The sequence below is a fragment of the Trichoplusia ni genome, chromosome 20 (assembly GCF_003590095.1).
Source record: "Trichoplusia ni isolate ovarian cell line Hi5 chromosome 20, tn1, whole genome shotgun sequence".
Taxonomy (NCBI): domain Eukaryota; kingdom Metazoa; phylum Arthropoda; class Insecta; order Lepidoptera; family Noctuidae; genus Trichoplusia; species Trichoplusia ni.
The window spans coordinates 1720721-1742791 of NC_039497.1; the positions used below are offsets into that span (position 1 = coordinate 1720721).

Consider the following 22071-nt stretch of genomic DNA (forward strand, 5'->3'; position numbering starts at 1 on the left):
GGGCGGCGCGGGCGCAGCCTATTAAACCGGCGATAAAGGTTATCAGCTGACGGACTCATTTTTAGGTACGTTTTTTTTTATTCAGTGCAAAACTCTTGGACTAACAGTCACCACATAAAAGTTATTATTTTCAAAGACTATAAGCATTTTAATTTTGGAATTGGAGTTACTTCTTTATATTCAAAATAGGCAATAATATTTTAGTAATGTAGAGCGAAATCAAGTTTTTATTAAAAAAAAATTTTTTGTTTTATTTAATATTCATATCTATGTACGACCATTCTTCTTATTGCCTTAAAAAGAAAAAAAGCTGTAAAGCAAAAAACACAACAAATATTTTTAGTGTCTTTCACCAAGTGTGTCGCATTACTAGAACAATGGAAAACAAACAGTTCTAAAATCCATTAAGAAGGTTTTACTCCGCTAACTTTAGAGTTTTCTTTTTCTACCTTTTTATTGTTACGCGTATGCATTGGTAAGCGTTACATGATATTTTCTTTGGTCGTGCATGTACGAGTTTAGTATGAGTCAAGTGTTGATTGGGAAAATCTGTTAACTACACGAATAAGTTTGTTTAACTGGAATTAAAAAAGAACTGGCAACACGTTTATATTTAAAACAGTCTGCATGAAAATGCTAGGAAACGGAAACTATAAAATTTCGGTACGTTCGGTAAAATTTCGGTAGGTGTTTGTATGTGTGCGTATGTTTGTTAGCTCTATAAGCCTAAACGGGTGGAAAGATTTAGGTGAAATTTGGATCTAAGAGATAGCTGACACCTTGGATTAATACATACTCTACTTTTATCCGAATTTGTTGGAGGAGGGAAATTATTTTGTCTAATAGCTGCTAGTTCTATAAAACTAGCTGGACGAAGAGAACCTCCTTCTATTAGAAGACGGTTGAAACCCGCGTTTCTAGTGGCCCAATGACATAAGTTGCATGCTGAGAGCGTCTCGGGGAAAGGACATCACACACCTCCGCCGCTTGAATATATTCGAGCACGCGTTTGAATATTTGATGACAAATTCATCAATATCCATACAAGGATAATGTTGAATAGAAGGTTGAAGGTCAATAACCCTGATCTGATGTCACGGAAAATGTAATATGAAAAGTGCCATCAGTAATGTATAAAAACTCCATCTTATAGATTGATGTTTCTTCCAAAAGAAAGAGGTTACTAACTGCTCGGACTTTTTTATGTGCTATATTACTAACGAAAAACAATAGAATTTTGTTTTTATTTCGTTTATTCGATAGTGGCAGCATTATTATGATTTTAAGTTACAGCAATTTATGGCTTATTTTCTTAATTAAAATGCCTGACTTCAAAAATAAAAACATACTAATGTTTGAAAAAATCAATAATCTCAAACTTAACTAATTATAGACAACAATTAATTATAGGTCAAAGACCTAGTAGTAAGAGTAGTCTGTGTTATAGGTGCAATCCTATTAGGATACAAGCTTGAATGTTTGGATGGATGGACGTATGGATGTTTGCTCCTCTCTCACGCTAAAACCACTGAACGGTTTTAGACGAAATTAAGTGCTCAGATAGCTTATATCCATTTTAATACCAATTTTATGTTCCCGTGGGATCTTTACGAATCGTAGCGTTCGGGCCCGCGTTCAGCAACTATTAGTCAACATTAAATCTTTGTAAATATATGAGTTGAGTTTGTAGATAAACGTATGCTGTTAATATCAGTATCACTTACCTAAATACATATTTGTCGATCGCGATTAAATAACAGTGATTGTTGTTGACCTTAATCTAAGTATTCACCTCAGTTTTGCATGCCCGTGTATACGTAATGATGTGCCTAAATGTGATCGAGATAGGTCAGCCTTGACTTTTTAATTGTGATTTGTGATTATATTATACTTAACTAGTCAAATCAAGTTATATCGTGTAGCGTCGAAAGCGTGGCATAAGTATAGTAACATTGGTCTGCGCGGTTAGCCGAGCGGTAAAGGTAACCACGAAAAATGCACTGTGCATGACAGGTCGCGGGTTTGATCCCCGCGTACGACAAGCGTATGTCTGAACCATGAATGCTTGTTTTGAGTGTGGGTATCTTTGGGTATGTGACTTGAATTTTTATGACACAAGGATTTAGTTTCATACGGTGAAAGTCAGTTTAAATAAATTGACTTTACATGGGTAACCTACAATTTATAAAAAGTTACAATATACATACTTAATGACTTATAATGAAGTATTTTTAAATGGCCGCAGTCAAGTGGTGTACCTACAGCTGGCCGTGTAACAACTGGTGACGCAAAATAAAGATAACTCGCGGAATAAACCGCATCGCGAATTAAAACTCAACAACGAAAAACCTCGAAACCCCACATGTCCACCGCTTCCCAGCCAAAATGATATTCAGTGTCTCTACCACGAACTCTGAAAACAGAATTGTTGATAGTGTGGAAGCGAGAGAGCGCGCTACAGTACAAATAGCAGTATCCTGCTTCTACAACGGTATTGGCACAGAGTAATAGATCGTAGTAAGTGGTTTGTATGCAAAATACAATCACAGTCCAATCATCACGGGAAAATATATGTCGGACAAAAAATGAAGTGGATTACAGCTGTGTCCGATTTTTACATAATGACGTCACGAAATATGGATCCCGCATTCTATTACGGAGGTAAATCGGGATTATATGTGAGTGTGTATCTCTTTCATGTTGTAAAAGGAATCAAAGTGTTTATTGTAAATTAAATCACAACATTTTGTAGAAAATATTTAAACCGTGGACAGGATTTGAATCTGTGTGACTCTTGATTCAATACATTAGTCGCTTTACTAAGTTAGCTTAGTTCTATGTGTACGTAATGCATCTGTGAATCTTGAGCTCTGAATTACAATCAGAATATTATTTTAGCTTTTATGGGTAGTACAGGTTACTATGCGCGACGTGCCTGCCGCTAATTCGATTCCCGGGTGGGATAAGCATATGAGGTCAACCCCTTGTTCCAAGTCCTTGTGTATGTGACTAGAATGTTTGTATACCCCTTCGACAACAATAATTACTCCGTAGAGAGCGATTAGTTTTTTTAAAATCATCATTATCATCGCAGCCTATAGCTGTCCACTGCTATAGGCCTGTCCGTTCGTTCTCCAGCGCGACCGAATGACCTTTTTTTTAAATATAAATGTTTAAATAAATTTATAGTTATTCTAATCAGTCTATCTGGACTCGAATTCATCTCTTCGATTCTTGCGGTCGCATTATATAACTAGTCTACATCCGTATTATTTTCGCATACTCGTATGTAAATTGTCGACCTCCCCCTTGGGTCTCAGCGACCTTATTCTTTTGTCTCACGGAGGCCGGTCTATTTGACTTTCTTTAGTATAAGGCCGGCTAGGATATTTCGTTGGCGAGGTTCTAAGATTAGCCTCCTTACAATAGATATTGGTTTCGCTTGATTAAGTTTTGGATCGGAGACATTTAAGGTGTATTGACGTTTAAAGTGTAGTGTAAGTAAGATAAATATACGTACACATGGACAAGCGACACAAAGACTTTAATCCTTGTGTCGCGGGAATTACAAACATACAAATCACATGCACAAAGACACCCATTATTATTATTATTACTACAGGTACATATATTCTACGATGTGTTTTAAGTAACTGCTCAAGTTTGTGACCACATGATTAAAGGTTTTTTATTCATCTGATTTTTTTTAAACTACATCAGAAAAGTAGAAAAAAGACTAGAACCAATTACAAAAATACAGTAAATCCTTTTTGGAAACAAAGCACGTCACGTCGACTTCGTAAAGAGAGTGAAGCGCAGCCCATTGTTTGTCCACACCCGGTCAGGCGGGCTGCTCCCGGTCATAATGGCCTGATTTCCGATCACCAATAGGGATTTGTATCTTAATGTCTTTTCTGATATCCTATGAACGGAACTTTATATGGAATTTTCTAATTTGGTTATCAGCCTCACGAAATGAGGATTATACATATTACCAGAACAAAGAAAACTATCGTTTTTTCTTAAGGCAAAAAAATAAATAAAAAAAACTCTTAATAGATAGCCGGTATAGTTTTGTGAAGCATTAAATCTTTGTATTAAATACCACAAAAATTATTTCGTAAGCTCAAACTTCTTTTCGCTCCATAGGAATATTCATATCGCTCTCCTACATTATGTACTGAATATTATAGAGCCATCTCCAATTCTGTTAAACACTATATAATTATACCTTAGCTCTCCTCCCCCGCGTACCATACCTGGTTCTCGACGAGCGCGGTACTTGTAGCATCATTACAGTCTCCATCTCGATCATAATGCTCAGCTGTTGATTATAAAATGGACATTAACGTTTTGTGTTACAGTTTCGTTCGATACTTTGATAACTGTTTGGAGTTTTACAGAGACGTCCTATGAAAGGCTAATGATATTATGTTAATATAAATTTTATGAAATTAATATTATAATAATATTTAAATTTCAATTAGTTTTATGTCTACAATTAACAAGAGCTTTGTAGCTGTTTCGCCAGCCATGTTTGTTATTACATAGAGCAGGGGCAAAAGTTGTCTCATAGATACCACATCACATGTTAGATTATAGTTCTTAATAAGGCTTCGGCGTTTGCCTGAGTCCCAGTGCTAGCCTTTAAAAATACCGGATTTTCAGCGTTCAAATTATCTCGTGAATTGAAAGAGTATTTAATTTATTGTTAATTAAAAGAATAACTTCATTTTACTTCAGAAGGGAGCAACCTGTAAGTATAAACTGTATGTTCATAAAAGTTGATCGTTTAGAAAGGTTCATCATTCGAAGCTGAACGTACTGTTTTGTCCTGGGTCTCCTTAGTCATAGTAACAAAGTGTGCCTAATAAATAAGGTATAACAACACACAAACAGTTGCTGTTAGATTGACATCAGGCATTATAATATCTTAAATGTGTTTTCTTGCCTCTTCAAATGAAATAGAGCAAATTTTTCTAATTTTACTTAACTATAACGACAGCTGAAAGTTTAGTGTTTATCTATCTTAAATCTATAAGTATAACAGTATAAGTAGTACACAATTGCCAGCTCTCATCTACCAATATTTTTTGTATGTAAAAATGATAATCTGCTTGTTTCATTTAATGCGAAAAATATGGAATCGTGATCTTAGCGACCCTTCCAAGGAATTATCAATGTTCCGATCAAATGTTGAGATAATAAGGCTATAGTCTTCGTTCCAGTATCTTTTGTTTTTCTTTTGATAACACTGGTTTAGAGTCATAACTTTTTATATTTTCGTTATCTTTTTACTTTTACTGTTTATGGAGAGGCTGTAACGTGAGAATTATTTGATAGTATTGTATTCTTCGGCTTGTCTTTTCGTTTAATCGTGTGGTTTCATTTTGTGATAAGACAAAACGGATAAAAATATATTTTCCGGGGTGCTAAGGGTAGTCAAATGAAAGCGGGTTTTGAGTTTAATTTTTTATTGGAAAATATTTATTCACCTCAATTTAACATATGGCATCACAGTTGAGCTCGCGCCGCTAGCATCAATACAAACATACAGCTAATAATGTATTCATTTCTCATTTACTCATTTTCCGATCAATCCTTTAAGAGAAATCGCCTGGTTACGAATGTTTCTCATGATTGTAATAATACCTTTAACATAACTATACTACGGTCCCTTTCTGTACACATTCTACCGACAAAATCCATTCACAAGACTTCCAATCATTACCTTTATTCTGTATCTGTTGACATGGGTGACGTTTTTGGTATTTCCATAACATATCACTATAATACAAGCCTCATTTAGTCTACTATACACTTAAGCAGAGAAGATTCATACATCGTATAATTTTAAATTACTTAAATACATCTATATTAAAACGTCAATGTTGAAGTCCACTAAATAATGATTCGGCATATTTCCCAAAAAAATTGTACATCAGGTAGCCCAGAGATACCCACAGGGGATCCGTACTCCGGGTGGACGACCAGCTCATGCGGCTGCCTATAGATTTGTTGGAAAAGAGGATAGTTTGAACCTAGAAATGATTCATCACCGTTAGCAGCGACAGGTTTGGGTTCCGCCGGTGTGTGTGGAGGTTCTTTTTGTTCTTCGGATTCAGCTGTGTGCGGAACGGTTTTCTGTTGGTCATCACCCTGCGGCTCTGGTTTCTTCTGAGGCTTATCAGACGACTGCGAGGCAGAGAATGGTTGATGGAGAGCATTTTGTGGCTCTAATTGTGTATTTTGTTCATATTCTTTAGCCTCTACATCTCCTTGCTCTTGTTGAGATTGGGTTTGCTCTTTTTGTAGTTGTATTTGCAACTGCTGAGCCTGATATTGTTGTGGTACTGGCTGAGAGCGCTGTTGGTTCTGATACAGCTGAGATTCGAGCTGTTGCCTCAAAGATTCTAAGCTTTCTTCCCTTTGCCTGGCACCTCGTTGATTTTCCTGAGATCGTAGTTCTTGGATAATTTGCTGATATAACTGAGGTTGTAATTGTTCTAGATCATTGCGAAGTGGTTGGGACTGTATCTGATACACTTCATGTTCATGTTGATTGCCTGAGTTTGGCTGCTGGCGTGGGTGACTATAGATATGAGCACTCACAGGTTGTGGAGTCGGCTCGAGAATTAATTCTTGAAGCTCTTGACGTTGAATAATAACTTCATGTCGCGGTGGCGTTAGTGTGGGTTGTGGATTCTCTGTAGAATGATATTGAGGTTGCGGTGTTGTGTGCTGTTCATTATCAGAACGCGGTTCATTCGAAGTAGAAGGCCGATAAGTTGTTGGCTGTACTGTTACGGAGACTGGTTCTAGAGGAAGTGCAGTGGGCTGTGATTGATATGTTATTTCAGGTTCTAATGATTTAGGTGTTCCATTTTGTTGTGGTGCTATTTCTTCCTTTTGCTCTTCATCTTCATAAACGGCTTCGTCGTTAACAGTAGGGCGGGTAGTTGTTGATGATATAATCTGATCATTAAACGAAAGTTTTGGTGTTGCAGTGGCTAGTGGTTGTACCGGTGTAGGTAAGAATGCTGGTGGAGTTTGATATACTAATGGTTTGACCGATTGGCTATAGTTAGGCTTTAATGGTGGCAACGGGGTCAAGTGACGGTGTGGTACAACTGGTACAATGGGTTGAGTAAATTGTGCTTGATTTTGTGTTGGTTGTCCGTGATAGATAAATTGTTTGACTTGCGGCACCGATTCAAATTGGGGCACTGATTTTTGAGTTGTTGGTGACGCTGTTGTTGATGGATAATGAGATTCAGGCCGTAGTTGTGTCTGAGGCAGGGGTTTAAAAGCTGGTATACGCTGGAATGGAAGAGTTTGCAGTACTTGGTGAGGGCTTTCAATAAGCAATTGTTGGCGTAGCGGGTTCAAGTTCCTTGGCTGTTGTCGGATGGGTACGTTGTATGTCATTAACTGCGGTGACGACTGAGGAGCAGCTTGGATAGTCACTTCTTGTTGATATGGCTGATATTTCTGAAGTTGACGAAGGTATTGTTCAAATATCGGCGGGTAATGTAGGCTTTCCTTAGCTTCTTTTTGTTCTTGGTGTTGGTAAGACTGTATCGGACTCGACTGGTCTGTTTGTTGAACCGAAGCTTCAACAGGTTGTGGTTTAGAGACTTTTAAATGAGGTTTCGGAGGGAGTCCTTGTGTGAAACTTGCAAAACTGATGGCTCCGTTGGGGTGAGCACGATAACCCTGAAAATTTTAAAAGTATTTTATCATAAATTAAATAAAGAGAGGAGCTGCTGGTGATACATAATGATTAAACATTTAATAAAAGCTACCCACCTTTTTGGGCTGGGGTAATTCAGACTGCAGTTTTGGTCTCTCAGTAGCTTCGGGCTTCAATTCTTCGCGACTTTCATCACTGGCCAGTGCCTTATCCGCCATATCAACGTAATCATATCCCGAGTCGTATGGGACTAACTGTATGAGTCCTTGTGGCTGTGCGTACTGCGATGGTATGGCAGGGCCGGCAAATCTGTTGGGTCCGATGTCGTCATACGCTGGGTACGGTTGTGGGGCTGGTTGCTGCTGGTACGGGTTCTGTGAGTTAATCTGCTGCAATCTATGCATGACATGGGAGAATGGGCGGGGGTAAGTTTCGAAACGGAATCGTGGTTGTTTCACGGCGTATACTGGTACGTTAACTTGGTACCGCAGTTGTTCAGCCTCTCTTGGTGGAAGTACCGCCGGTTTCTGTTCCTGTGCGTGCTTGCGCGGTTTGTATGACTTAGGATGTGGGTATGCTAATTGAGAAGCGGCTGGTGAAGGTATCTCGAATGTTGTTGGTGATGAGAGCTGTAGAAGAAATAAAGTAATTAAATTGAGTTCCTGAAGACGTCTTAGTAGTAGTGGCCTCGCGTTAAGAGACAAAAAAAGTCATACGAACTGTTAAAGTTACTACGTCATGTTTGGGAATATTCTTTACGTTCTTAGAAAAGAGCAATATATAGCCAAGTATAAAAAATTTCAATATCAGTAATGGTATTCTCTTCGAAGACAATAAGTAATGTTGACTGATTATAATAATGTAGTTTTGGCACCGACATCATTCGAGTTCCAATCGGTTTGGCACAGTCTAGCAATGTATGGTGTTTATGAGTAATAACAAGCTTATTGACTACTGACGCCAAATGTGATGTATGTTCGTATTCCGCAGAATATATTATAGGCTGTGGTAATTTACGGAGGCCGTTAAATTAATTTCGACGATAAATCTGGTATTCCGTTAATTTGTTAGACTTTATGTCTTCGGTGATTTTGTTTCGGAATGTGATTGTTTTTCGTATTTTCCTTCTTATAATTGATGATATTAACTTTTTTGGTCGTCTGTCAATTGTTTAGTGAACATTAAATATGCTAATGGAGTATTATGCTGGGAGATACAACTATGTCCAATAGTGATTTAAGACAGACTAGTTATGAGGATACTGTACCAGCTTGGTTACCTAGAATAGATTTTAGAGTATTGTCGTTCTTTATTAAAAGGTGGTTTCATGTTTTTAACTAAAAGTATTTTATCAATACAGGTCGTTCAGTTAGTAACGAGTGTTTCTACATTATATATTATTAATTGGGTCTTTACATTATTTGTTTCTAAACTGTTATTGTCCCCAACTGTCACATAATTTTGAAGGGAATATGAATATTTGCTATCCAATTGCAACTTACCCTTGCTTGATACACGGAAACCGGAGCATAGAGGTGGTTGGCGACGGCCACCTCGAAGGGGGGACCCTGCCCCGTCAGCACGTCCGATATCTTGGCGATTTGGGGCAGCCGAGCTCCAAAAATTTGCTGAGGAAAATAAAACTTTATATCAAACATAGAAAGTCGAAATTAGCGCAGCTGAAAAAAAAAACATTTTTGGATGTTCATTGGAATCAATAATGACTATGTGAGATAAATTTACTCGTAGATGTCTGACGACGGAGTAATTTTCGAATATAAACTGGTGACAAGATTGATGAGACTGTTTGTAGTTTAGAATAATTCAGAATGTAAAATAATGTATAATTTCACCAAATCAAATGTAAATGTTAAATGGAACTCTTTTCATGATTGCGGTTTCGGGTATCAGACAGTGAAAATAATATCCCTTCTGCAATAGCAACAATTCTGTGTCAGAACAGTTGAATTGTCTTCTTCCCAAATTTTCCCAGAAAATTAAGGCTCAGGGAAAATCAGCGCTTAGTTAAGTACCTAGGTAGTTCGTTAATCCACTTTAAACGCTGATTGTGGTCTATCAAGTCATAATGACGGAGGTACAGAATCAGCATTCCCGTGGATTTTTAGTGAACGTTGGGTGGTTGTAAATGAATTTTCTCGTAACGAATTGTTGATTTAATTTTGATTTAATTTAATGGAGAGAAGTTTTCCTTAATGGTGAAATGTCTAAGGGATGCTATGACACTTGTTGATGTTGCAGTTCCAATTTATTGGTTTGAGGTATTTGATTGTATGCTGAGTAGAAAGCTCAACTTTTACGCTTTCATTGGCAATTTTCAGTTCGATTCAACACGTCTTCCTTGTAAAGAAAAACCAGAATATTTTTCGTAAATTCTCATAAATCAATCACGCAAAAACGCGTTGGAGGGCAATAATACGGCATTTCCCATAACGCTGATACGGTAAAAGGTGTAGCAAATATAATAAAGAACGTTTAATATGAGCCGCCGACGTATCGCAGCCGACGCAAAGTACACATTACGTCGTGCCCACCCTCTGCCTAAGAGACAGTCACTTCTACGCAATTGGCACACAAATCACGAAGCAACAAAGTAGATGCCGTATTCATAGTCTTAATTGAGTTTATCATTTGGGTAACAGGCATTTTTATATTATTTACTACTGATAAATGACGACAAATTCGTGAAGTTATCCTATTTTTTTTTTTATATATTTGACTATAAAATGTAAAGTCTTTATTACCTCTTTAATTTAACATGATATTCGAATTATGTTGTAGAACATTTTTCTGCCGATGCTTCTGCACTATAGATAGGTCCCCAAACGAACAGCGTCGGCAGAAAGATTTCCCGGCAGAAAATAAAAAGGACGCCGTACTTAATACACGGCAGATGTAAAAGCCTCTGTCCATTACATTCCACTTGATAAGAACGCCACGTAAATTTCATTCATTAAACCTTACTTAAGACATCGGTTCTGAACATATTTTAGGGTCATTTTTGCGACGAAAAAGTTTTTTTTTTCAAGATGTTGTAGAATTAAATTATTGGAGACTTTCGAGATAGGCTTGCTGCTGTTCAAGAAAGTTTATTTACTGTTTTTTAGATGTAAAAGGTGGTATTTTAAAATGAACATTAGGTGCGATGAAAACATTTTTATTTTCGTGTCTGTCTCAAATATTCAGAAAGATCCATTTGTTACATCACCGAGTAAACAATTTCATGTGCCTTTTCTGTGTAATGTTAGTAAAAAAGACAGCTCCAATGAAAAAAAAAATCGTCAGCAGTTCACACAATGGATGTATAAAAACAAATTAGATAAAGAAGAAAAATTTCAGCCCAAAATAAATTAAGTTTTCATTCAAAAAATTTGCAAGGAAACCAGGACGAAGGCTTAACAATTCCTAATTCCGTGTGAACATGAGATTCAAAAACCATTTTCCTACAACTGATAGTCTAAACAAAGCTGGTAAAAGTACTCTGGAACAGATTCTAACGTTACTCATATTATTTCGGCCCAGTAAATATCTGTCGCCGACGACACATTCTCTCAGTCCCGAGGCGAGCGCCACAGGAATATCGCCAGAAAATCCACTCCAAACATTTTGAAGGCAACCTGAACAAATACTTAAAAACTTGATGTTATTATTATCATTGGCACTACTTGTCATCCTTCTGCAAGGTATAAACTAAAGTGTCCTGCCCTAGTTTTATCTAAGACCCACTCGAATCCTTCTTTACTAAATCATCGTACTCTTTGGGTCACAACTTTATTACAGCCATTAAATTGTTAACTTCAACGTGGCTCAGCTCAGAAGAAGGTAGCACTATGGGTCAGACTCCCTTGGCTTGATGGGTTTGCATGAACGTATCATGAACATATATTCCTCCCTTACACAACGTAAGGTTAATTTAACTTACTGACTTACAACACGACCACATTCCAAAAAGACCTACTTTTCTTCTGTCAACCTTCTGCTCACCCCCTTGACGTGCAAATATGATGACACTAATCGTCTTATCTTCCCGGCGGGCCTCCCCCCGCGTCCGCTGGTTCAGACACTTGGCGCTAATAAGATTAGTCACATAACCTTCCACACGCCTCTGACTAAACAAAAATTTGCCGTTGCCTCTTGTTTCAGACGTAATAAGGTTTTGAGGTCTTTTGCCCAGGTGTGTTCTGTTTCATCGAAACTTTTGCCTCGACTTTGGTCAGGTAAAATATTGGGTAGCCAATGTACACATCATCACGTACGGGGAATAAAAATGATTGGATTTTTTCTTGAAGTGTTGTTATACTACCTTTTTTCTAAAGTAGTTATTTTGATAAGGTTTTTCAGGTTGCTATCCATCAGGATGAGGTCACGTCGTAGGGTAAGCCCATCTACATGAATCCTCTCTTTGAGGTAACGATTGAATTTAAATACTTGAGCTGTTAAAAACTTAAAAGCGCGAGTACTGGATAGTAATATACGAGGACATTTATTATGATACCTTGCAATAACGTCTTGGATAGTGTCCAGCACTTCTGGCCATAAAGTTTTCACGATTTATGTGTTTTTAGATGACCCAGACCGTTTTGTACAGTCAGAATCAATTTGGAAAACTTCATTTCTAGGTAAACGATTTGCATTTTAAGTGACATTTAATTTATTTGTTGTTCAGTTTTATGATATATTTTTGTAGATTCCATATAATCTGGTTTTCTTTTTACGGTTTTCTTTTGAAGAAATAACGCAGCGATGTGTCAAAAAATCATTTATAATACATGGCTTTTAAGATTGTTTTTAAATTAATTTAGTGAATTTAATACAAGATAGTAACAAGGACTCCAGTTTCGATTTAAAACTACTGTGAATCATTTATTCACATCACAGTAAGCTTCTAGGGTCCCAACATTCGAGCCACCAACAAGATTAGTCGTACCGTACCAATAACAGTTTCGTCAATGTCACCACAATTTACAAACCCGTACAGGAGCCTGAATGGCAATACCGAGAATGTTAAGCCTTAGACCCTATGACCATTAATAGACTATCGTCATGCATAATTCTCGGGGCATTAATGACCCCTTACTGTGTTAATGCTCGAGTTCCATACAACGATAGAGGGTTGAATGGGCAGGGTTAATTTGTATAGTAGTTCTAGTCGCTTTAGAATTACAGGTGGAATAGTTCCGAAACTGGAAGTTTGTTTTAATGACACAGGTTAGAGGTTGCATGAAAAGATTTTTGGACGAAATGTTGTGAGGTCATATAGGTTAATGGTTATTGCCAAACATAAATTACGCTTTCATTTACAGAGAACGAAGTAATTCAAATCTAGAAACCAAAACATGAGTACGTCGTTTTTATATAAAAAAATGAGCTATAAAGAAATTAAGTCTGATAGATCTTAAATATTTGTAAAAAGACAGTCTCACTTAGAAACTTTGATAATATTGATATACATAGATAATACGCCCCTTGTCTCCCCTTATGCGCAGGGGTTAAACGTGCGTGTGTTCCAAATTTATTATTAATCGGAGCGAAGCAAGTGTCTTTGATAGTTGTTTTGATGGCTCGTGTAACTTGCGGGAGTCGACGTAAAGCAACAAGTTCCCAAGTTCCTGAACGGCGGCGTGGGAGTCATACGCTGTCATTGTGTACTATTAAGACAATAGGGAAATATTTAGTGTGATGAAGGAACGAAACTTATAATATTTGTCGCGGTTATGCACTAGGTTGTGCAGAAAAGGAATTGTTGAATATTTTATATCAGAATGGCATTGAGGCTTACGTCAAATACGTTTCGAAATAATTTTACTGTTTTTTATATAATACATACCTACGGATATTACCTACACGCAGATGTTCCTATCACTTTGGTGGTTATAGATCTTTTTAATAAAATAATCTCTCTCTTTGGGGACACCTACATATAATAATCACTTTAAGACATTTTCGCCCTTTATCTCATGTTCTGATGTTAAAACCAAAGGCAACCACGGCTCGCGATTGACGGTACTTCAAACCGGTGTTTGGCGAACTTTAAGTTATAAATGTTATGTTCTAACATTTACATTATACAGCTTTACATAAATACTAGAGTATACAACAGGACAGATATTACTTTTTTCATAATATTAAGGAAACTTCACGAGACCATGATTTGTCGGCGTCCAGTTCGCTAACTTTTGTACAATCATTCTGACTCGCTTTTAAATTGTGCGTACAGCGCAAATGAATTGCAGAAGGCTTACTAAACGCAACACATAATAATGTTTGGGTCTTTGTTCAGGTTTGGGATTTTCTGTCTCGGGAAATAATAAAGTTTTTAGGTAAGATTTTAATGGGAAAGTTAAAGATATGCACAAAAATTAATTCCATAAAATTAATTTCATATTCTTATCCCGATTAATAATTTACACTTGTACCCAGGGTTTCGTCGCCTTAGTAGGCCATTTTCGTAATCAGCATAACAGCGTGAGTATATCAGTGGACCTTCTCAGCGTTGCTGTTTGCTGCCAACACCTAGTATAAGGGGCTTCACTGAAGAAATAACTTTATACTTGTTTGTTTTTATTAATATAAGGCGCGAATGAATGTTTATAAGAATAGACGGAGCAAATTGAGGTTTCTTTTATGAATGTTTTAGTGATCCGATACTTTGTGTAAGGAAAAAAATTGTGAGAAACATTTAAGAAAATTGTCCTGAATATTTTATGTAGGGTATTCTGGGCGCCTTTAATATTAAATGTCTCGAAATAAACTAAGTGGTGTATTTATCAAAACAGGCAGTTTTGTAAGTAACGTACATACAACAACATATTGCCAACGTCGCGTATTTGATGTTCAAAATCAGTTCTGTGAAATATAATCTGTTTTGTATTTAAGCTTTTTTTTTTGAGAACTATGAACGAGGTTCAAGCTCTAAGAGGCCAGGATCAAATGTTACTTATTCTAGACACCACTGACAAACGTTTAAGAGAGAAGTTCGCAGTGATCAGTGCCGTCACTCTGTGTCTAACAGTGAAACATCTATCATCATTCCCCCTCATGCATATAAATCTATACATAAAACCACAAGACCACCTCGATATTATTGTGGAAACGACAGTTTTAAATATCATGCTCTTAAAACAACATTCACAAACATGAATAACACAAAATACTGTTAGGCCGTAATCGACCCAGACACAGCCAAAAAGAAATGATTTAATTAATCAATAGATTTCTCACCTATAAACATATCAGCTACGGTCACAAACTACGTCTAGTTTGCTTTAGTAGGTTGTGCACACTGTCGATATACTAAAGACACGTTTGGTACTTTCCGGTGTTCCCCGGAAATCGGAGCTTTGTCCAAGAATTGGTAAGTTTCCGGGGTTTTATGAAACGGGAGTAAAAACTATCGTTGCTACTTCTATTTGTAGAGGTCTATGAACTTTCACCGTTTTTGTGTCAGAGCTTTAGGATAACATTCTTAAAAGAATGGTGCCATACCATAAAAATATGTATATTACGCAAGGATTAACCTTGTCTGATATATTTCTAGATCTTTACTTGCACGGTTAGCTAACTTATTTTCCGAGTCTGTGTGCATGTGACTTGAATGTTTGCAAAACCCTCCACGACAAATCTAAAAATTTAAGTGCGTTTTTCTTTGATACTATTTTTATCAAACATGAATTATAGAGAACGATATTATTTATCTTAATACGACAATCCATTAAGCAGTAATATTTTCTGGACTCGCATTTTCCCATAGAGAGTAAACGTAAGCTACCGTAACTGATTTTGCAAATTATGTCTCCCGTCAACAAGTAACCAGAAACACTATTTTTCTAGTCCCACTATGAGTAGTATGTAATAACTGGCAACACTACCCACCCTACAAGCGAAATCGAGCGTGAAGCCGACGATAATTACGGGAAACGTGTAGCTGTGGCAACACTGTCACGTGTCAATGGGCTAACTAAATTTAATTACCGGTGTTGCAATGCTCGCATATGACATGCCTAGGACAGAGTTACGTAGTGTTAGACGGGGTCAGTTTAATGTGAAATTAAATAAAATCATTTATTCTGCAAGTTGAATATATGATCAGTTTTCATGTCTTTTTTGAGAATGCTGGAGTCGACCTTTCCTATCTGACTACCCTAGGAAATGTCAAAGCAAACCCAGGACTCGCGGTCACTTTTTAAGTCCAGACTATTCTAAAATGTGTGTGTGTAAGGCAATTATAATAATTATAGAAAGGATAAAGTGTCACGTTGATGTGAAAGATTAACAAAAGAAAATCTGTTAAATGATGGTCAGTGTGGAAAATTCTATTTTAAAGATGGTCTTTAACTTAATACTATGAAAAGGAATACAAGAATTCTGAATGGTGTTAGTGCCTATGTATAGTTTTTTGTATTGTGATCATGGAACACAATACAACAAGACAAGTAACACGTTATAAGTAAGTTTAATATAAAGTTCAACTTTGTGGAAATCTTTAGTACCTACTGGAACAAAGATTAAACATTTTTTTTGGGAACTGCCTCCAATAACTCTCTTTTATTAGAATTAACGACATCAATGTTGGCGAAACTCGAAGTCTCGTAAAGTCTTAAAAATATCAGGAAATTATGGAAAAAATATAAAAATAAAACCTCAAACTTGTTTAATATAGTGTTTGTTTTACAAAAGTTTTCGTTTGACGGCCTAAGTTCGTGAGTCACAATAAAAGGCGGGGTTTTATAGGGCGAGCTGATCTGTTTTTGTTAATGTTGGTTTGGCGAGGGGAGGGGACAGTAGAGGACATTTTGGGTGCTGTTGCAATGTTTTCTTGTGTATACGGGGAAAGAAGTAGGGCAAATGAATTTCATAGTTTAAATTTTCTTCGATTCGATGTAGTTTTTTTTAAGTGATACATAAAACAGGAGGCCTATAAACAGCAGGGGTGTTTCCAGGGAGACGTGATGATGAAACGTGAGTAACCAATTCCTTAAGAAAATAAATACACATTCAGGAATTGTGCGAATGTCTTTGTTAAAAAATTCTTATCCTCGTCTATCGACATTACCGAACATTTCGCGAAATGTACAAAAAGTGCGTCGAGTTCCCGCGTTTATATGCAAAACGTGGTCTATTGGCGAAAACTACCGAATTGTCCCGAACAGAGCCGAATCCAAGCTCGTAAGTCTACAACGAGGCGCTAAATCGGCTACCGCTGTACACAATATTATAAGAAGGTCAACATTGTTGTCTCTTCTATTTATAGTCTTTTGATTTTTAGTTTTCATGGTGAGTATTAGAGATAATTGTTTGCAAATTATATTTAAAAAAAGATTTACACTATATACTAATGAATTTTTCTTCTACATCCTCAATGCAAATAGTGATACCTGTTGACAATCAATTTTAATTTTTAATATTAATTTTTGAAAACATTTTAAATTTTACCTGGAGCATCAAAGCAAACCTACTTTCTTTCTGTAGTTTTAATATTTCCTTAGCAAAATATATTATCGGATGTAGAACCGCATAATCTATTAGAAGACGTAGTCGACTAGTACTTCTGCATTACTCGCGCAGTGGTTCTCTAGCTCAGCCGTAAAGCTCGGTACAATTTACCGATGCACGCGGACTCTAGTAGACAAAGTTCGAATAATTTATTAAATTCGCTGCACTTCACCACAGTGTGAAGTTGGCGCGATAAATAAACCGATTTTAAAAGTGAATGTACCTATTTAAAACAGAAAGTACGTAATTTATTGTTTTAGTTCGGCCAACAATTAATTGAGATATTTATTAGTTTCAGTTCATGTATCGTTTACGGGTTTTAAATTGTTCTAGAAGTTTTGTTCGGAAACTTTTTGATCTCCCAACTAGGTACAATTTAGTTTCGGATTTTATGAACTGTGTTTGAAACTATTGCAATTTATATTCGTTTGAAGTTCTATTTTTGGTTAGTTTTAAACAAGAATCATTTTCTCACAATTTGCTTTGGATGCTGTGAACATTAGACCAATCTTTTAAGCCTCATTGAATCTTAGGAAAAACAAAGAGAAAAATGCTTAGCCAATTAAATGCAATACCACTGATTACGGATCTCTTTACAAGAGGTCCGCACTTGTCCTACTGCCATACACTACACTTTGCCAAGGGCCTCCCAATAGTGGCGCACCACTCCGGCCGCGCGCCGCCTGCCGGCTATAACGTCGCGGGCTATCGTGGGTCTCCTAGCCGATAATGCGGCGGCTTACCCGCTACTGCGGCTAAGCTTTAAGTGAGAGTAAGAAGGTGTAAAGATTTGGGGCACGTCTCACTTCACTTTATAACTTTGTACTTGGAAGTAATTTTTTTGGGTTCTCTAGTTTAGTAGTATTGCTTTTTAAATGTTACTTTATATTAGGGTTTGGGGTGGTGTACGTGTAGGTATCTGAAACGTTAAATAAAATGCGTGTTATACTAATGCGTGATAGTGTATCTATATTCCTGCATACATTGAGCCTACTGGAGCGTACATGCGAAAATGGGGGACTAACAACAAATGGTGCATGCTTTGAATTTGAGGATTTCAACTGTTCTTTGTGACTGAGATGCTCAGATTTTGCCCAAACTGTACATTCATCTCATTTCTCCTTAACTATATTTAATAAAAAAATGTATGTATGGTGTAGATTTTTATGTTATAGAGAACACAAAGTGAACATGGTTCTATCTTTAGCAATAAATACACGTCCAGACAAATGCAATTACTTCAGTGCAACAAATTAGTTTATTCGATTGTTTGTAGAAGACGAAATGCATTCTAGTGAGATGGTGGTCCAAGTTACAAGGTTCAGTTTCAGGCTCATACATAATTCTGTGTCAGTGACTGCTTTTTCAAACTTCACAACAATCACAACCACATTTAATTGGGTTTTGTTTTATTTTAAACACACTACCTATAAATGTTGCTTTTCTTTGCTTTTTTTAAAACGACTCTCGGGTTAAAGAATTTAATAGTTGTGTCGCTATAGGTTTCACGATTTTTGTCACGCACCCTGACTGAGAGGAATTATTCCTGGATCACACAAATGCTTGTCCTACGCAGAGATCGAAACCACGCGTACAGTGGGTTTGTCATCGTTATTTGTAAATCTTTACCACTAGGCCATCCATGCAGTTTGTAATTATCTAACAGAATGACAATGATTAAAGCACAATTGCGAAGAACATTTATTTATTTAAGGATCTCCAAAATAATTTACATTTGTTTTTTTACTTCCCATATTTTATGATAATAGCCTCAATTTAATAAATTTCGTAGTTATTGAATACGTAATACAATTAAAGTTCCGCCATTGCCAATATTGGCGTACAGTCAATAATGAATCGAGTCGTTCCAGTGTTTTGCTCTCTTGCATACAAATGTGTTAAATTGTGTTTTAGATAAATATAATGTTAATTGTATGCATTGAATGTTATTAGCAATAATTATATTAGATATTGTGCTTTGTGTATCAATGGTTCGATTTACATAAAAATATATTATCACGAAATTATTGACTTTTAATGTTTTTGCTAGGCATGGTAAAAACAAAATGCAGCCCAGGGGAATGTAGAATGAGTAGTGAGCTGTCTAGATTCAAAAACTGAAATTATGTTAGGTTCTGTAAGTTGAGAAAAAGACACAATGTTTTTTCGTAAATCATTAAATATCTTCGCCCGCTTTAGGTTGAGCGAAAGGGAGTGTCAGACTTTTTCTGACTAAAATCCACCCTTTTGACTTAGTTTGCCCTTTTCGACAACCCCAACAACAGTGTGACAACCCTTTAGGAGAATCCCGCAAGCGCTATAGATTATCTGCATTTTAAATTAATAGTAATTCCATTTCTCTATCACCACACGTTCCAAAAACAAGTGCGCATAAAACTCGCAAGACCTCACAACTCATTAAAACGAAATTAAAAATATAAATCACGTCCATTGCGTAGTCTGCGCCGGTGGAATTATGATCCCACTGTACAATACATCATTGTTACCGCGCATCCTGTCCTAATTTCATGATTAAATTTAATATTGCACGGTACCGGGAGCTTATGAAGTTTGACTATTAAGATAAGTTTTAGAATCACATCTGGTGTCACAGAAGGATAGGAGTGTACCGACAGATAGTATATGTAGGTATATGCTCTGCAAAAATACTTAAGGCGAATACCCGAAATTCTTGTCTTTTATGTTGTTTTTGCACTTCAATAGTTATTTTATTTATATATTAAGACTAGGTTTTGCCCGCGAGCCCGTTAGCTACAAATCGAGAATGGGATTCCCATGGGAACATAAAATCGGTACTAAAACTATCCTGAGTCAATCAAGGGTTATAAACTATTTGTATACCAAGTTTCGTCTAACCCGTTCAGCAGTTTTTGCTTGACAGAAGAACAAATATCCAAACATCTATACATACAACAAACTCAAGCGTTCATTCGTTTAAGTAGGATTCGTTTGAAATATTTGTAAAGGGTGCCGATTCCGTCGATGCCTCGGCATCTTAAACACTGCCCTTTAAGTATTTTCTCTAAGTCCTGCTCCTAACTAAAACGAGGTTTTATCGATTGTCAATTGTTTCGGCAACAATACCGTTCGAAAAACTATTCGTTTGCACAATCATTGGAATAATCCAACGTAATGTTTTGTCTTTAACAACTGTGTCGAATCTAAGTAAATATATTTCATTGCAATCTTCACTTAGATTGCAGTGAATTGTTCGAGATGCCGGCTATTGTACCCAAGGTCTTAATACGATCACTTACTTTCTTATACTTATTGCTCATCGGATCGTTATCCTCATGTGATTTCGGAATTATTTCCGCTTCGAATCGGTATAGAGTTATACTCTTTATTTATATCAAAATTATTAAAACTAAATATATGTACGAGTATGTCTGCTATCTCTTTGCTCTAGTTTAAAGGCAATTATGATAAAATGTCAAAATCTGACCGTCGAGATTAACACACAGGTATTTTTTTTCTGTAGCGATGGCCTTTCGGTGCTACGCATGTACATACAAATGTATGCACGAGGACCAGGTTCGATTCTACCACGTAAAATGCCAATGTGACTTGTTAAAGTTATTTGTACTTTCTTAATAATTCTAAGCAAGTTATTTTACTGATAAATAATGAAAACAATGATCTGAGAAATGTTTCCTTTCGAAACACCTCTTGTATTTTCTTCCACTAATGTTAGCGCTTCGCACAAGATCGCCGGTAACGAATCAATAGTTCGATTTGCAACAAAAACTCAGTACCTAATGTCAGTAGGTATATATGTAGTAGGCGGCCCTTTCCGGACGACATCTGTGCTCTACCTAGAAACTCTTAAAATAGGACTGTGGCCGTTGTGAAAGCGAGATCACGATAGCACATTTTAGACTGCTATCTCCCTTTAATAATGAAACAGTTTTACTTTTAAAGCTTGTGGTACGGGTGTGATTCAGTGGCTATCGTCACTTGTTTCCACGGTTAGTTCTAAGGAAGTGTTTTTGTGTGTTTACTTCTGAACTTCGAACGATACAATGTACGTTGATGAATTAAGGACTGTATCTTAGTGTTCTGGTTAAACATCTAGTTTTTGCGCTCATTTCAAATATTTTTTATGATACTTGTTCTAAATACGACACACACTGTCTGGTTTTAAGGTTAGGTGAAATAATATTTTTTTTAAGCATCAAAAACGTTCAAGTAAAAAAACTAATCAGCCCCGACCGATGTCCTTTTTACGTTCATGAAAATAATCAACAAAATCGGTTCATCCAGTACTAGGTTCTGAGGGTATAAACAAAAAAAAAACATTTTTTAGAAAAATTGAGACCCTCCTTCTTTTTAAGGTGGGTTGAAAAGTATATTATTTTTGTACAAAACTCTTGTCTGCACTTTAATTTATTTTTCATATTCAAGCACATTTTTGATCATATTTATGCGGCTATACTAGTTACTTGAATTTCAGTTGATCCCTAGTTCACTTTCACTGAGTAAAGTTACAAAGCAAGTTAAAGTTGTACGAGATAACGTCCAGATACAGATGTTAATAAGTTGGGAGTCGATGCTGATTTATTAGGCAGCTGCCGAAATGTAAATGTACTTACAGAGATGATAGTGGAATACCCTTACGTAGTATTCCATGTAACTTAGCAAATTATACAGACTCTACATACCTAGACTAAATACTGAAAACAGTAAACGATGACATGAATGACACAGTAACGACGCTGAGAGTTCCGTAAAATAGGTTAAAGGTAAAAATATATTAACTAGCACGGTTCATGATAAACAACCTGGTGATAGACGCACGGACAGACAGCTGAAAAAAAATAAAAATGGAGGGAAAGCAAAAACTGTAG

The 22071-nt window shown here is 36.5% G+C and overlaps 1 protein-coding gene across 1 annotated transcript in view; it reads right to left on the reverse strand.

Moving 5' to 3' along the window:
* Positions 1–5901: 5901 nt before the first annotated feature.
* LOC113503931 (chromatin modification-related protein eaf-1-like) overlaps positions 5902–22071 on the reverse strand; it is a 32678-nt gene continuing 16508 nt past the window's right edge. The window contains exons 4-6 of the mRNA XM_026886076.1: positions 9196–9321; positions 7810–8322; positions 5902–7716 (exon numbers count right to left, since the gene is read on the reverse strand). Coding sequence (XP_026741877.1) covers positions 5902–7716; positions 7810–8322; positions 9196–9321 — 2454 coding nt within the window. The remainder of the gene's footprint in view (positions 7717–7809; positions 8323–9195; positions 9322–22071) is intronic.